This window comes from Marmota monax, unplaced genomic scaffold, assembly GCF_021218885.2.
Source record: "Marmota monax isolate L192 unplaced genomic scaffold, Marmota_monax_Labrador192_F-V1.1 WCK01_AAM20220418_F8-fsc00001, whole genome shotgun sequence".
In the NCBI taxonomy this organism is placed as follows: domain Eukaryota; kingdom Metazoa; phylum Chordata; class Mammalia; order Rodentia; family Sciuridae; genus Marmota; species Marmota monax.
The window spans coordinates 14,348,967-14,366,066 of record NW_026693777.1 but is presented as its reverse complement, the minus strand read 5'-3'; the positions used below and the strand labels follow the sequence as shown (position 1 = coordinate 14,366,066).

General features: G+C 32.4%; 1 protein-coding gene and 1 pseudogene across 4 annotated transcripts in view; one reads left to right on the top strand and one right to left on the bottom strand.

Annotated features, from left to right (window-relative positions):
• Sos2 (SOS Ras/Rho guanine nucleotide exchange factor 2) overlaps positions 1–17,100 on the top strand; it is a 96,327-nt gene that overhangs the window by 7,361 nt on the left and 71,866 nt on the right. For 3 of the 4 annotated variants that reach the window (XM_046461230.2, XM_046461229.2, XM_046461228.2), the window contains exons 2-3: positions 13,011–13,136; positions 16,332–16,463. In XM_046461230.2, the coding sequence (XP_046317186.1) occupies positions 13,011–13,136; positions 16,332–16,463 (258 nt within the window). Of the gene's footprint in view, positions 1–8,683; positions 8,703–13,010; positions 13,137–16,331; positions 16,464–17,100 lie in introns of those variants that run through there. The other variant, XM_058584518.1, reaches the window with a different exon arrangement.
• LOC124104844 (U2 spliceosomal RNA) lies at positions 170–295 on the bottom strand (annotated as a pseudogene).

Sequence of the window (17,100 nt, the reverse complement as noted above, 5' to 3'; positions counted from 1 at the left end):
ATAAATGCCACATTTTTTAATCCCCTTCATCCATTGAAGGACATCTAGGTTGGCTCCACAGTTTAGCTATTGTGAATTGTGCTGCTATAAACATTGATGTGGCTGTGTCCCTGTAGTATGCTGTTTTTAAGTCCTTTGGGTATAGTCCGAGAAGAGGAATAGCTGGGTCAAATGGTGGTTCCATTCCCAGATTTCCAAAGAATCTCATTGTCCTTGGATAGAAGATGTATCAGATATTAAACTGATAAGAACAGATACTACACTTGATCTTAGACAAAAGGCTAAGCGAATGAATCTTTTTTTTTCATACCATGTATCTAATCTTTTCACAATTCTTTTAGCTCTACTTCCAACTCTAACTACATCTAGTCACCATTTCATACTTTTCTTAATTCACCACCTAGAATCAGGTGATCATCACTGATCTCTTGGAGTTTTGAAATTGTCTCTTAACTGGTCTCTTGCTTCATTCAGTCTTAGCACAACAGAGATAAGTGAGATCATATCACTCTTTTGTTCAAAATTCTGTCAATGCTTCTCAGAATAAAAGTTTTTTGTTTTTATGGCCTGCTAGGTTCTCTGTAGTTAGTGATGCCCCCTGTTGCTTCTACCTTTTGAACTACTTAATACTGTCCCTTGTTTGCTCCACTCGTACTCCATACTGGTTTTCTTATGTCTATAACACATTGACATGTACTAGTCTCAGGACTTTCATGCTTGTTTTATCTTCCTGGAACACCTTTTCCTCAGTTGATTATGTTGCTGGTCCTTTTATCTCCGTTAGGTCTTTATTGTCATCAGATATCATCTTCTTGGAGATGTCTTCCCCTATAGCCTCTCTAAAACTGATACATTTCTCCTGCTTTTTGGATAATCCTACATAGATGTTCATGACATAACCCAGGCCGTAAACCTACATTTCCAGTATAAATGGTACACCCAGTTTCCAGAACAGAACTCAGACATCATTCCTTGTGTCTCATACCAGCCTTACATATCATTGAGTCTGCTTGAATCTTCCTTGTAAATTAGTTTTCTAACTTTTGCTGTGTATCCCCAAAAGAATTTTGAAAAACTTGTACTTTTTAATGTTTTTATTTACTGAGTGCTTAATGACAAGGTACTAGGTTACCAGTAGATTGGGAATAAAAGTGTGGGGAGCAGATAGGAGGGAATAAAAAATGAGAAATTGTTCTATGGTTCCTGACTGATCTTTTTTTTTTTTTTTTTTTTTTTTTTTTAAAGAGAGAGTGGGGGGGGGAGAGAGAGAGAGAGAGAGAGAATTTTTTAATATTTATTTTTTAGTTCTCGGCTGACACAACATCTTCGTTTGTACGTGGTGCTGAGGATCGAACCCGGGCCGCACGCATGCCAGGCGAGCGCGCTACCGCTTGAGCCACATCCCCAGCCCCCCTGACTGATCTTAATGAGTGTATAATGCACAACTTTGGTTTCAGTTCTTGATTATATACCTTAATCAGAAAAATGTTACCTAAAAATATTATATTCTTTAACAGGTTTGTTGGGGGTGTAATTGACATATAGTAAGATGCATATATTTAAAGTGTACAGGTTGATAAGTTTTGATATTAGGTATACATCAGTGAAACCACAATAAAGATAATGAACACATCCTTTTACCCTCTGAATTTCTTTTGACTATTTGTACTTCTCTCTCTTTTCCCTTCCCACTGCCCATCCCCAAGCAATCACTGATCTGCTTTTTATCACTATTAATTGCATTTCTAGAGTTTTATCTTAGTGGAATCATACAGTATATACTCTTTTCTAAAAATCTGGCTTCTTTCAATAATAATAATAATATTATTATTATTATTATTATTTTGGTACTGAGGATTGAACCCAGCAGTGCTTTACCTCTGAGCTACATCCTCATTTCTTAATTTTTTATTATTTTTTATTTTGAGACAGTGTATCACTAAGTTGCTGAGGCTAGCCTCAAATTTTTGATTGTCCTACCTCAGCCTCTTGAATTTCTGGATTATAATAGGCATATGCCACCACACCCAGTATCCTCATTATTTAAAAATTCTTCCATGTGTTTGCATATATGCATGTATCAGTAGTTTGTTTCTTTTTATTATTCAATAGTATTCTATTATATAGTTATACTATGGTTTGTTTTTCCCTTCACCTATTGACATACTTTTGGGTTTTCAGATCTTGGCTATTACAAATAAAGCTGCTATGAACATTTGTGTGCAAGTTTTTGTCTAGACATGTATTTCATTTTCTCTTGGGTAATTACAAGGAATAATTGGATTGATGGTATGTTTTAACTTTTTAAGAGACTATCAAACTATTTCCAAAGTTTGATTGTACATTTTTAAATTACTGTCAGCAATATTTAGCATTTCATTCTGCCAGCACTTGTAATTTAATTTTAGCCATTCTAATAGTTCAGCAATGGTCTCTTGTGGTTTTAATTTGCATTTCCCTAATGATTAGTGATGTTGAACATTTTCATGTTCTTATTTACTATCCATGTTTCTTCTTTGGAGAAGTTTGTTTAGATTTTGTGCCCATGTTGCTTGTTTTCTTATTGAGTTTTGAGAATTTGTCTGATATAAGCCCTTTATCAAAAGATTTTTGTCCAGTCTATAGCTTGTTTTTTTTTTTTTTTTCAGTATTTGGGATCGAACCTCAGTATGCTCTTCTTCTGAACTATATCCCCAGACACACACACACACACACACACACACACATATATATACACACACACACACACATACATACACACAGTCTTACTAACTTGCCTTGGCTGTCCTGGAGCTTGTGATCCTCCAGCCTCACCCTCCTGAACAGCTGGGATTACTGGTGTGCATCACCATGCTGAGCTCTCATTCTCTTAATGAGGTCTTTTGAAGAGCAAATGTTCAGATTTTTATGAATTCCAATTTATCTGTTTGGAATTTTTTTTTGGGGGGGGGACTATGTCATATCCAAAAAGTCTTTGTCTAACCCAGGGTTACAAAAATTTTCTACCTACTTATTTTCTTCTACAAGTTTTAGAGATCTAGGTTTACATTTAGATCTGTGATTCATTTGAATTGACTTTTACATGTAGTATGACAATTCCATATTTGGTAGGGGTTTTTTGCATATGAATAGCTGGTTGTTTCAGATATTGAAAAGGCTGTCCTTTCTCCTTTAGGTCTTCACACCTTCCATATATATATATGGGTTTAATTCAGGACAGTCTGTTCTGTACTTTCTATCTTTGTGTGTATCTGGTCAGTACCACACAGTTTTGATTACTGTTGCTTTATAAAAATTCTTTTTTTAATAAAAATTCTTTTTTAAAAAAACATTTTTAAGTTGTAGATGGACACAACACCTCTATTTTATTTATTTATTTCAATGTGGAGCTTAGGATCGAAGCTAGTGCTTCACATGTTAGGCAAGCACTCTACCAGTGAGTCACAACCCCAGCCCTGCTTTATAAAAATTCTTGACATCAGGTAATGTTAATGCTCCAACTTTGTTCTTTTGTTTTCATTATTCTAGAATCGTTTTATATTTCCATTAGAATTTTTAAATCAGCACATCAATTTCTACAAAAAAACTGTCTGGAATTTTGATTGGAATTGTATTGATTTAATAGATTCCTTCAGAGGAATTGACACAGTGTTGAGTCTTCCAAATAAAAAATAAAGTCTCTCTCTTTATTTATTGAGGTCTTTAATTTCTATCAGCAGTATTATAGTTTTAGTGTATATCTTTAAAATGAAATTTATTTCTTCTTAAATTGAATTTTAACTTTTTCATAATGAAAAAACTTCTAGTAGTCTTAGCTTTTTTTTTTTTTTTTTGCAATACTTAGGATTGAACCCCAAGATGATCTACCACAAAACTATATCCCCAGATACCCATGTATATGTATATGTATGTATATACAAATATAGATATATACACACACATTTTATATATATATAATGTCAGAGACATTTGGAACCTTGCAGGAATCTGCAATAAAATGAAGAATTTGCATAAACAAAGGTCAATCTGACAGTGTTACTAAAAGAATTTATTTCTATATTGTATCTGAAACTCAAATATTAGTTCATTGAACAAATGTACTAGGAAGACTTTTTATTTGATGGTAAATAGGGAAAACTGAAAAGTATAAATTAAGAAATAATATTTCTATAACTTTTCAAATATACTGTTTATTTGAGTAAAAATAATTTAAAGTTAAAATGGTCTGTGAATCTATTCATGTATTTATAGTGTTATGAGTATACTATTTACAGTGTATGTGTAAGCATATACCTCTGGCAATTTGAAAATATGTTGTAACTAAAATACAGGTCTGACCTGTTAATCTACTGCTAAAGACTAAAAATTATTTTAATTGCTCATTTTCTAGCTAGTCTTTTAGAAAAATTTGACAGATGAATTTGTTCTAATGTGATAATTTTATGTTTACTGTCTCTTAGGGTGCTGAGATAGTAAATATTGTGGAAATGTAAAGTATGGCTACCTTTCATTGTTATCTTGATATCCTATTAGGGTGTCTAGGGGTGGGATTTTAACATTGCATGTTGGTTATTGTGGATGCTTTCTTATTTGATATTAATTAAAGAAGTTTGACATAAGAAATTTTGATCCTTATTATTAAAGTTGCTTTGCAAGTTATTTATCAAAACCATAATCACAGAAAAAAGTCCTTTCCTGTTAAACATTATTTTAATTCTTATATATAGTCATTTTCATGGAATTGGGCCTGAGTTTTTTAGTGAAGAATAAAAAAGTCTCTTTTATTTTATTGACCTAGAAGTGTATAATTTAGAAATATTACGTTTCCTCTTGTCATATTAAAGAAGTACAGGGTATAAGAGGAAATGGTTATTTTCCCCAATTCAAAACCTAAGAAACATATTATAAAGCTGACTTTTTAGATGTTGGTTCTGTATATAATTTATAACTGCCTTACTTAAACGCTTCTTACTCAGATAGCTTCAAAAAGTAGTCTCTCTCCACTTTCATGTAACCTTCCTTTTTTCCTACTCCTCACTTCATATTATTTTTCTTAATCGTCTTTGTATTTTATCAAAGTAAAAACATAACTAGCTCTCTATGTCTGCTTTCTTGAGACAATCACTTTTAGCTCTTCTGAGTGTCTTGTTTTTGTATTCTGTCTTTTAAAGGAAGATAACATTTTTATATTGCTTTTCTTGATTTTTCTGTTTTGGACTTCATCTGTTGAATTCTTTTCATGAAAGAAGAATATTCTAGTGTGTTCTTTAATAAACATACACATTACCCACTCCATCCACACACCTTGCCACACAAGCATACTTTCTGCCTCCCCTCCTCATGATCATATGTTAGTTTTGGTTTAATATTAAAAGCTTATGTTATTACGACTATTACTGCTATTTGTATTAAACCACTTCTTTCCTTTTTGCTTTTACTGGTGTTAATAATTATCTTGTTTTCTTATTTGTATGTTTTCTGTGTATCAATTCTCAAACTCAAACTCTGTACCAGTTTTCTATATTCTCAAGATTTTTAGTTCCATCAGGTGCTCTATCAATTTTGTTTTCTTGAGAGTTTCCCCCAGAGCCTTCTGACCTGAATCTGGACTGGTGACATTTCTATTTATTAAATAGTTCTTATCCTATAATTTTCCTTCATTTCATCCTAGGCATTCCTTTGATCTTTTTTCCATGTTGATTTCTTCTTTTCTTATATTCTGGATTTTTCTCTTTCATGATTTTTATACTCATTTTAGTATGATACAACCTACAGAGGCTTAATGAGAAAGACTATATGAGAGATAAAAATTTTTACCTTGTTATGTCTACAAATATCTTTACATTACTATGACAGATGATTGATAATTTGTTGGAATCTTGAATTCATTGTTGTTTAGTTTTTAGTATTAATATTAAAGTCAGGAACTAGCTCGTGTCTGCTGCTTGTATATAATCCACTCTTCCTCCCTCCCAATCTTGTAGGATATTCTCTGTCTCTTAAACTCTGACTGCGTGTGTATGAGAGAGAGAGAGAGAGAGAGAGAGATGGGGGGGGGAGAGGGAAGGAGGGATAGAGGGAGGTGTGTACTGGGGATTGAATTCTGGAGCACTATATCATTGAGCTATATCCCCAGTCCTTTAACTTGTGATCCTCCTATCTCTTCTGAGTAGCTGGTATTACAGGTGTGTGCTGCTGTGCCAGTACAGAATTCTGACATTTTAATTTTTTTCATTGAACTGTATACAAAATGGCTATTTAGACTTATTTTATTGATAATTTCACCCCTTGATTTTCTCTTTGCCTGATGATTCCTTTTAAATCCTATTTATGATGAATTGGAACCCAATCAGAAAAATGCATAAAGGATAAATATACAATTTAAGGGACACCAGTTTTATCATCCAGCACATTGTATGTTAGAAGACAGCACATTGTCAGCATTTATCTCATTATATCTCTGTAAAGGTAACCCACTTTTATGGTAGTTACTACTTTTCTTCATAATTTTCTTATCTAATAAGGTGTCCCTAAATACCAAAGTTTAATTTTGTCTGATTTTGAACTTTGTGAATAGAATCCATCATATGTGTTCTTTTTGTCTGGCTTCATTTTGTTAACATTATTTTGAAAATGTATCCATGTTTTTGTGCTTTTCATTAATACTGTTAATTTTTTTTGCTGTATATATTCCATTGTATGGACATTCCACAACATATCTAGTTAGATGTACATGTCTTTGGGTAAACATGTGAGCTCATTTCTCTAGAATAGTGATATGTAATAGGAATATAATGTGAACCACATATATAATTTAAAATTCTCTTCAAGCTGCATTTAAAAAGAAGAAACAGATGAAGTTGATTTCAATTACATATACATACATATATATATATATATATATATATATATATAAGTATTTTTTTAGTTGTAGTTGGACACAATATCTTTATTTTTATGTGGTGCTGAGGATCGAACCCAGTGCATTACACGTGCAAGGCAAGCGCTCTACCACGTAACTATAGCCTCAGCCCCTCAATAATATATTTTATTTAGCCTAATAAATATATAATCATTTCAGCATGTAATAAATATAAAAATTAAGATATTTGACATTTTTTATACTAAATATTTGAATTCTTGTATGTGTTTTATACTCTTTAGAGTCCATTTCAATTCAGTGGTGCTTCATTATAGGTGTTCATTAGCCACATGTGACTAATGTCTACTACATTAGATGCATAATTATAAAGAGTGTGTGTGTGTGTCAGTGTGTATATAGTTATGATGAGACACATTCTGAGAGATGGATTGTTAGGTGATGTTGTCCTTTTTTGATCATCGTGGAGTATACTTACACAAACCTAGATGATTAATCACTTACTGGTTAATCACTTACTGTGTCCTTTTAATGCATTCTCTGTTATAGTAAACTTACCATTTTTGTTTTTTAAGAGATGGGGTCTTGGTTAGGCTGGCACCAATCTCCTGGACTCAAGCAATCTTCTTGCCTCAGCAGTCCTTCTGTCTCAGCTCCCAAGTTGCTGGGACTACGAGTAGCTGGGACTATAGGTGTGTGCCACCACACCTGGCTATGAACTTTCTTTATAAGTAGCAAGAACGTACTCCAAAATAAAAATTAAAAGTAAAGGATAGTAAATACACAAACTAGTAACATAGTTGTTGATTATCATTGTCAACTATTATGCACGTTTTCAGAATTGTATGTGCTATACTTTGATATGACTGGCAGAATGGTAGGCTTGTTTACACCAACATCACCACAAACATATGAGTAGTGTCAATATAACAATGTTGACATCAGGACAGCCATAACCTCACTAGGTATTAAGAATTCTTCAGTTCCATTGTAAAATTTTTTTGGTGGTACTGGAGATTAAACCCAGGAGCTCTCTACCACCAAGCTACATGCCCAGACCATTATTATTATTATTATTTTTAAATTTTAAGATAGGGTCTTGCTAAGTTGCCTAGGCTGACCTCAAACTTTGAATCTTCCTACCTCAGACTCCCATTAGCTGGAATTATAGCAGGTGCACCAATGTATCTGGCTAGTTCCATTATAATCTTATGGAATCACTCTCTTATGTGTGATCTGTTGCTGACCAGAATGTCATGTGGCTCATGTCTGTATATAATGGTGAAATTTTTGAAAGCAATTGAGCCATTTAACACTTCGGTAGTGTATGAGAGTTCCTATTGCTCCACATAATCACCAGTATTTGATATTAATAGACTTTTTAATTTTGCTGACTGGTGAGTGGGTAATAACTTTCAGTGTGGTTCAAGTTGCATTTCTTTGTTTACTAAAGAGCTAGAGTATCTTCATATGTATGTTGGCTATTTAAATTTCTTCTTTTGTGAAGTGCTCATTTAAGTATTTTTTTAACCTTTATTTTATTTATTTTTATGTGGTGCTAAGAATTGAACCCAGTGCCTTACACATGCCAGGCAAGTGCTCTACCACTGAGCTATGGTCCCAGCCCTCATTTTAAGTATTTTTTGCCTTTACTTTATTTTTATTTTTCAGGGCAGGAAATCAAGCCTAGGGCCTTGCTCATGCTAGGCAACACTCCACTACTGAGCTATATCCCCTATCCATACCCGCATTTGTTTTCTACTGAGTTTGGTTTTCTCCCCCACTGGTGGTGCTGGGGATTGAACCCAGGGCCTTGTGCATGGTAAGCAAACACTCTTACAACTGATCTGTGTCCCCAGCCCTCTATTTTTTTTTCCAGTTGTAGATGGGTAAAATACTTATTATTTATTTATTTTTATATGGTGCTGAGGATAGAACCCAGTGCTTCACACTTGCTAGGCAAGTGCTGTACCACTGAGCTACATAACACCAACCCCTCTATTGGGGTTTGGATAATTTTTTTTCTTATTGAAGTTTTAGAAGTTCTTTATATATTCTGGATATGAATCATTTTGTTATATTTGTCACATACATCTCTACTTCCATAACTTACCTTTTTACTTTCTTTAAGGTAGCTTTTGATGAATCTGAGTTAAATATAGTTAAAGTGTGTTACCCCTTCCCTTTATGGTTAATAATGTCTGTGTTCTATATAATAAGTATTTTTCTATCCTAAGATCATGAAGATATCTGTTTACATTATCAGAACTTTATTAAATATGTTTATTTAATAGGTCTGAAATCCAGCAAGTATTGATTTTTATGTAAAATATGAAGTAGAGATTGAGTTTGGTTTTTTTCTATATAGGTGTCTTAATTGTTCATCCACTTGCCCTACTTCTCCACAGTCTACACTCTCCCATACTCTAGTAAATTGTCACTTTTGTTTAAGTCAAGGGTCCATATACATACAATCTTGCTTCTGAAGACTCTCATCTGTTCCATTGATTTATTTCTCTATTCTTATGCCAATACCATTAATTGCTGCAGGTTTGTAGTAAAGAATAACAACTAGGGGACCAAATACTTTTGCTTCTTTAAGAGTATGTGACTGATTTTCTTAGCCTTTTGCATTTTCTATATTATTTTTGAAATTATCTTGTCAATTTATTTTGAAATTATCTTGTCAATTTCAGAAAACAACCTTGGCTGGGGATATAGCTCAGTTGGTAAAGTGCTTGCCTTGCATGCACAAGGCTCTGGGTTCGATCCCCAGCATCACACACACACACAAAATCAACCTGCTCGATTTTAATTGTAATTTTGTTAACTTCATGTGGAGAATTAATATATTTACAATATTAAGTCCGATAATCACAAAGGTATTCTCTTTCATGTATTTAGATTTTCAGTTTCTCTTAATAGTATGATTTTCTCCCACGGGGTCATCTTCTTTTTGTAAGATTTAGTCCAAAGTACATGATATTTTTTTATTCTATTATAAAAGCTATTATTTGAAAATTTTATTTTCTAGCTTTGTTGCTGGTGCATAGAAATGAAAGTTTACTTTTTATGAATTCACATAATTTATCTGTACAATAGGTTTGTCTTGCATGGTTGTATTAATCTGGAGTCTCTAGAGAAACTAAACTAATAATACTCATACACACACACATACATATTTAGAAAGAGATTTACTACTATAAGAGAATAGGCTCATGCAATTATGGAGGCTGAGAAGTACAAAATCTGTATTTGGCAAGTTGGAGACCCAGTATACTATAGTTCTGGTCTGAGTCTGAAGGCCAGAAACCAGAAGAGCTGATATTATGAGTTCCAGTGTGAGTCCTAATCCAAACACAGAAGGCTGATATCTCATTTCGAATACAGTCAAGCAAGGAAATAATTCTTTATTACTTAGTCTTTTATTCTTTTAATATATAGGTCTTTAGTAGAATAGATGAGGCCACCCACATTGGAGAGGGCAATTTGCTTTACTAATTCTACCAATTTAAATGTTTATCTTATCTTAAATACCTTCAGATACTCAGAAATAATGTATAATCGAATATCTAGGTACCCCCAAATCAGCTATCACAAGGCACAATCAAATTATCTGAAAATTAGTTTCTTCCTTACCAATTCTTATACTTTTATTACTTCTTCTCACTTTATTGCACTAACCAGGATCTCCAGTACAGTGTGAAATAGAAATAATGATAGCGTGTATCCTTGCCCTTTTCCTGTTCTCAAAATGAAGCTTTTGTTGTTTTAGCATTAACTTTGATTTTATTTTACCTTTTTTTGGTTAGATATCCTTTGCCAAATTAAGGAGGTTCACTGAGAGATTTTATGATGGATGTTAAAAATTTTTCAGATACTTTGTCAACATCTATTGAGATGATCTTATTTTTCTCTTTTAATCATCTAAAGTATTTAATTATATTACTTGATTTTCCAGCATTAAATCAGCTTTACCTTCCTGGGTTAAACCAAATTGGTCATGTTGTATATAGTCTTTTAAAATGTATATTATGGAATTTAGTTGGCTGATATTTTATTTAGTCTTTGGTTTCTGTGAAGAGTGAAAATGGCCTAAAATTTTCATTTTTCTTTTTGAGTTTTCATATCAAGGATAGTCTCATAATTAATTTAGAAATGTTAGTGTTTTTCTATTTTTCTGGTCAAGTTTGCTTAAGATTGTTGCATTTTTTCCTTAAATGTTTGATGAGTTTGTCAATGAAATCAAGTAGGCCCATATAATGAATTATAATATTGAATCCCAACAAATTTCAAAAAATTGAAATCATAAAAAGTGTATTTTGACCACATGATTATTCTAGAAATCAATAAAAAGATAACCTAAAAAAATCCCATATATTCAGAAGTTAAGAAATTCACTTCTAGATTCCAAAGTATATTAGAAAAAACATAATACTAATGTTATCGTTTTTTTCTAATATACTAACAGTTATTTTGAACTGAATGCGTACAAAAATATTTCATATCAAAATCTATGGATTTTTGGGCTGGGGTTGTGGCTCAGCGGTAAAGTGCTCACCTAGCACATGTAAGGCCCTGGGTTCAATCCTCAGCACCACATAAAAATAAATAGATAAGTAAAGGTATTGTGTCCAACTACAACTAAAAAAAATAAATATTTAAAAAAAAATCTGTGGATTTTGGGCTAGGGTTGTGGCTCAGTGGTAGAGAGGTTGCCACCCACGTGTGAGACACTGGATTAAATCCTCAGTACCACATAAAACTAAATAAATAAAATAAAGATATTGTATTAATCTACAACTAAAAATTTTAAAGAAATCTGTGAATTTTAACAAAAGTAGCACTTTGAGAAAATGCTCATATTGAAGAAGAAAATTTGAACAGTAATGATTTTCAGAAAGTTAGCAAAAGAACAGAAAAAGCAGAAGAAATAATAAAGATGAAGCAAAAATAAATGAAACATAAAATAGCATCAATGAAGTCAAGAATTGGTTCTTGAAAAGATTAATAAAATTGATTCAATTAATAAAAGTAATAAAACTTCTGAGATACTAAATCAAGAAAAAGAATGAACATACAAATAAATAATATTAGCAGTGACAGAAGGGACTTCATTATAGATCTTATAAGACTTACAGAATATAAGAGGCTATAATGCTCTATTTTATGCTAATGTTTTTTGCAATGATTTTATTCAAGGGTAGACTACTCAGGAAATGGTAAAGCCTAAATTATAAGCCATCCATTCATTGGTATTTATTGGTTTCATAGTGAATACATGATCCAGATGTGAGGAAGAATTTTATCCTGAATTTTGAGAATTTAGATGAAATAGTCAACTTCATGCTATTTTCTTTGTGGGGTAGATTTAATTAATGATTCAATTTTTAAAAATAATTATGAGACTATTAAAGATTTTTGGGATTTTTTATTTGTTTATTTGTCAAGGGCACTGATATCCTTTTAATACCCTGCCATAAAAAGTTTAAAGCAGTACTTAAGTTCTATTAGCAAGTATTTATAAGACACCTACTCTATGGTAGGCAATATTACTTACTGTATTTCTCATATCCAGTCAAACTGGATATTTTTAGGATAAAATTATTAAGGTTTAGCTTTAGTAAATTAAAAACAAAAAGGGTTCTACATAGCTAGGTGGTAAAACAAGCAACATATGCCATTATAAAAGTTCAGTAGCACCTACTTCATAAAGTATCTGTATAATTTGTATAGTAGTATGTTTTTTTCAGAGATACCTTTATTGCTGGGGTTCATGACCTAGCGGTTTTCTTAGTTGGCTTTAGGGTATCCATGATTCCTTTGAAATTGTATAGAGACACATACACACACACACACACACACACACACATGCTTTTTGGTTTGAGGGAGAAGAACACTCAATGGCCTTTTCACAGATTTTCAAAAGATCCAAAAAAGTATAAAGAAACACTGCTCTGTGAGTTAAGGAAAGTTTACATGGACCGATAAATAGTTTTTCATTTTGATTTATGTTTGTATTAGAGTAACCGTCCTAGCAAAATATTAATTATATATAAGATTTGCTTAGTTTTTTTTATTCATTTTGTATTATTTTACCAGTACTATAACTGAGAACTTTTATTTTAAGGTTCAGGAGCAAGTACATCCCAATCTATCAGCTAATGAAGAGTCTCTTTATTATATTGAAGAACTGATTTTTCAGCTGCTTAATAAATTATGCATGGCCCAACCAAGGACTGTTCAAGATGTTGAGGTAAAAATTATTTTGTTATTTCAAAGAGCCATGGAATTGCTGTACAAATTAAATTTTGTATGTGGATCTATATTATTCTAAATTATTAGTAATGAGCCATTGAAATTATATGTGATATATGTGGTCTGTTTTATTTTTGTAGGGATTACACCCAGGGGTGCTTAACCACTGAGTCACATCACCAACCCTTTTTATTATTTGTTTTGAGATAGGGTCTCATTAAATCACTTGGGCCTTGCTAAGATGCTGAGGCTGGCTTTGAACTTGTAGTCCTCCTGCCTCAGCCTGCTGAGTTGCTAGGATTACAAAGTAGTTTATTGAGAAAGAAAAGTTTTTCATTAAAAAAACACTAAAACAATTGGATAAATTTATGAGGGGAAAACCTTGAAATCTATCTCATACCACAGATATAAATTAATTCAAAAGCAATTAGACATAGACATAAAAACTGAAAATTATAAGGTTTCTAAAAGAAAATGCCAGAGAATATCATCTTAACCTGGGATTAGGCATACTTTTTTTTTTTTTTTTGTATTGGGGATTGAACCTGGGGGTGCTCTACCACTGAGCTATATCCCCAGCCCTTTTTATTTTTTTATTTTAAGACTGTGTGTCACTAAGTTGCTAGGGTTCATAAGTTGCTAGGACTGGCCTCTAACTTGTGATCCTTCTGCCTTATCCTGGAATTACAGACGTGTATCATTACACCCAGAAGGGTTAGGCAAATATTTTTTGATAGGACTCAAAACACAGTAACTAAAGAATAAAATTGATGGGACAGTAAAAAGGTACAAATCCCATATGAAGGGAAAATACTTGTAAAATGTATTACTGACAAAGGGCTTGAACCCAGAATAAGTTAAAAAAAAACTTCTACAAATAAGTAAGAAAAATATACCTTCTTCCCCAAATTGGCAAAAATCTTTAAAAGAAATTTCATGAAAGAAAATATATTTAGTAGCTAATAAGTACATGAAAAGGTACTAAAGCTCAGAAGTCATCTGGAAAATAGGAATTAAAATCACAATGAGAGGGCTGGGGTTGTGGCTCAGTAGCAGAGCACTGCCTTACACATGTGAGGCACTGGGTTCTATCTTCAGCACCACATAAATATAAATTAATAAAATAAAGATATTGTGTCCATGTATAACTAAAAATATTTTTAAAAAATAATCACAATGAGCTGGGGATGCAACTATGTGGTACAGCACTTGCTTAGCATACATGAGGCTCAGGGTATAATCCCTAGTATGCAAAAATAAAACAAAACAAATCACAGTGAGATATTATTTCACATCAACCAAAAGCTATAAAATTAAAGATTAATTGTGCCACATGTTGGTGGCAGTATAGAGCAGCTGGAACTCTTTATATTGCTTGTGGGAATATAAACTGGTATAAAAACTTTTGAAAATCGTTTAGCAGTTTCTAATAAAGTTATATATCTATTGCATGACTCAGCAGTTCTCCAAATTTACCCTAGAGAAAGAAAATATATGTTCCTGAAGAGGTTTATATGTGAATGTCTAGGCAGTTTAATTCTTAATAGTGGTAAATTCATAAAATGAAATACTAATCAGCAACTATTAACACGTTCTCTAACATAGCTGCAAATCACAGAGCGAAAAAAGCCAGAACCTAGAGTACATATATTGTAAGATTTCATTTTAAGAACTTTAGAAACAGGTAAAACCAATGGTGGTAGAAATCAGGGTAGTGGTTGCCTAGAAAGGGTGGATATCAATTATACAATGTTCTCTATGTTGATTTAGATGATGGTTACAAGAGTGTGAACATTTTCAAAACTCATCAAGTTGGGCAGGCATGGTAGCACACGCCTGTAATCCTAGTGGTTCGGGAGGCTGAGGCAGGAGGACCACAAGTTCAAGGCCAGCCTCAGCAATTTATGGAGGCACTAACCAACTTAGTGAGACCTTGTCTCAAAATAAAAAATGAAAATAATTTTAAAAAAGGGATGGAAGGATGGCTCAGTGGTAGAGCACTCTTGGGTTCAATCCCCCATATAAAACAAAACAAACTCATCTAATTGTACACTTAAGATCTGTGCCATTTTCTGCATAAAAATATTACTTCAGTAGATAAATGTAAATTTTTGCTTATTGATTAAAAATACATCTACCTCTAAAAGAGTGTGTGTGCATTAGAGTTCAAATACTTGTTTTGCCTTAGTTTCATGGGAGTATTTTTAGAATTGTAGAAGTACTAGTACAGCTTTTAAAAATTGCTTTTGTACTATAAAATTTACATTATCTTTCTTTTGAAGATTGTTTCTATAATAAAGCAATAACTTGCAGCATTAAGGAAAATCTTAATTTGCGGTGATTAAGGTATTATTTTTTTCAGGAACCCTTGGAATTAAAACATTTGTTTTTATACTTCTCCACTGAAAGATTTGAACTTTAAATAAATACAATGAAAGAATACTTTTCAGTAGCTAAATTTGCTAAAATATGAGAATATAATTTTAAAAGTAGGAAACTTTGCTAAATTGAAGTTTTATTCAGGTATCAGTAATTCTCATTATTTGTGTCAATCACTTGTTAAATTTAAAATTAGGTGAACCACAGAGGCTTGGATTATTTTTGCCAAAATCTGTATTTCCATGGTCATTCTGAGGTCCCACACCCACATGATCTCGTGATATCTGTTTTTATAAATTCTCTTTACTTAACGTGATCACTGATAACTATTTCATGTTAATGTCCTATACATGATATCTTTTCCTTTTTCAAGTTCATCTTTTTTTTTACTTTTGTAGTACTATGCATACTAACTAGACCAGTGCTTTCTCACTGACCTATATCCCCAGCCTCCAGTTCATCTTAAATTATGTGAAAAAATCTTAATAGTCCTATTGGTCTTTTTTTTCTCTTTTTAATATTTTGTTTTAGTTGTAGTTCAACACAATACCTTTATTTTATTTTTATGTGGTGCTGAGGATTGAACCCAATGCCCTGCACGTGCTAGGCGAGCGCTCTACTGCTGAGCCACAACCACAGCCCCCTATTGGCCTTTTTTTAAACATAAAAATTTATTTAATATAGTAAACGGAACATATTATATCATACTGTTCCCTGTTTGCAGTAAATATAATGTTAAAGTTGACTTTTTATGAGTTTTCTATTTGTGAACACTTCTCTTAATTCTGCGATGGTATTGCAACGATCTAAACAGGAACGAGTTCAAAAGACCTTTCCTCATCCAATTGACAAATGGGCTATTGCTGATGCACAATCTGCCATAGAGAAACGAAAACGAAGAAATCCTCTTTTACTACCTGTGGACAAAATTCATCCTTCATTGAAGGTAATAAGATTAAACATTTGGGGAATTCTTTTACAAATAATTATTTATAAATCATTGGTGTATTTATGTAGTATTAATGTAGCATGGTCTGTTAGTATATATGTGCACTTGCATGTGTATTGTACATATACATACATATATGCATATTAGTATGTGTACAAAATAAAATAGGAGTTGCAAGTATATGTCAGTGGTAGAGCACATGCTTAATGTATGTGAGGCCCTGTATTCAATATTCAGCACTGCCTGCCCCAAAAGAACAAAATAAAAATAAATGTGCTCTGATGAATTAGGATTGCTTTCAAATAATATTAAAAGTTATTAATTGTGAGAATGCATTGTGGCACTTTTCAAGGAATGCTAACCTGACTGGTTTTTATGTATTTGGCCATGATTCTTAAGCTTTTGTTGATTAGAAAAGTATATGTAATGTCAAAAGTATATGTAATGTGGTCTGGGGTTGTGGCTCAGCGGTACAGCGCTCGCCTAGCATGTGCAAGGCCCTGGGTTCTATCCTCAGCACCACATAAAAATAAATAAATAAAGATATTGTGTCTAAAAAATAAATATTAAAAAAGTATATGTAATATAAAAATGTCATTTTAAAATGTCATAAACATTTTAAAATTAATCTGTA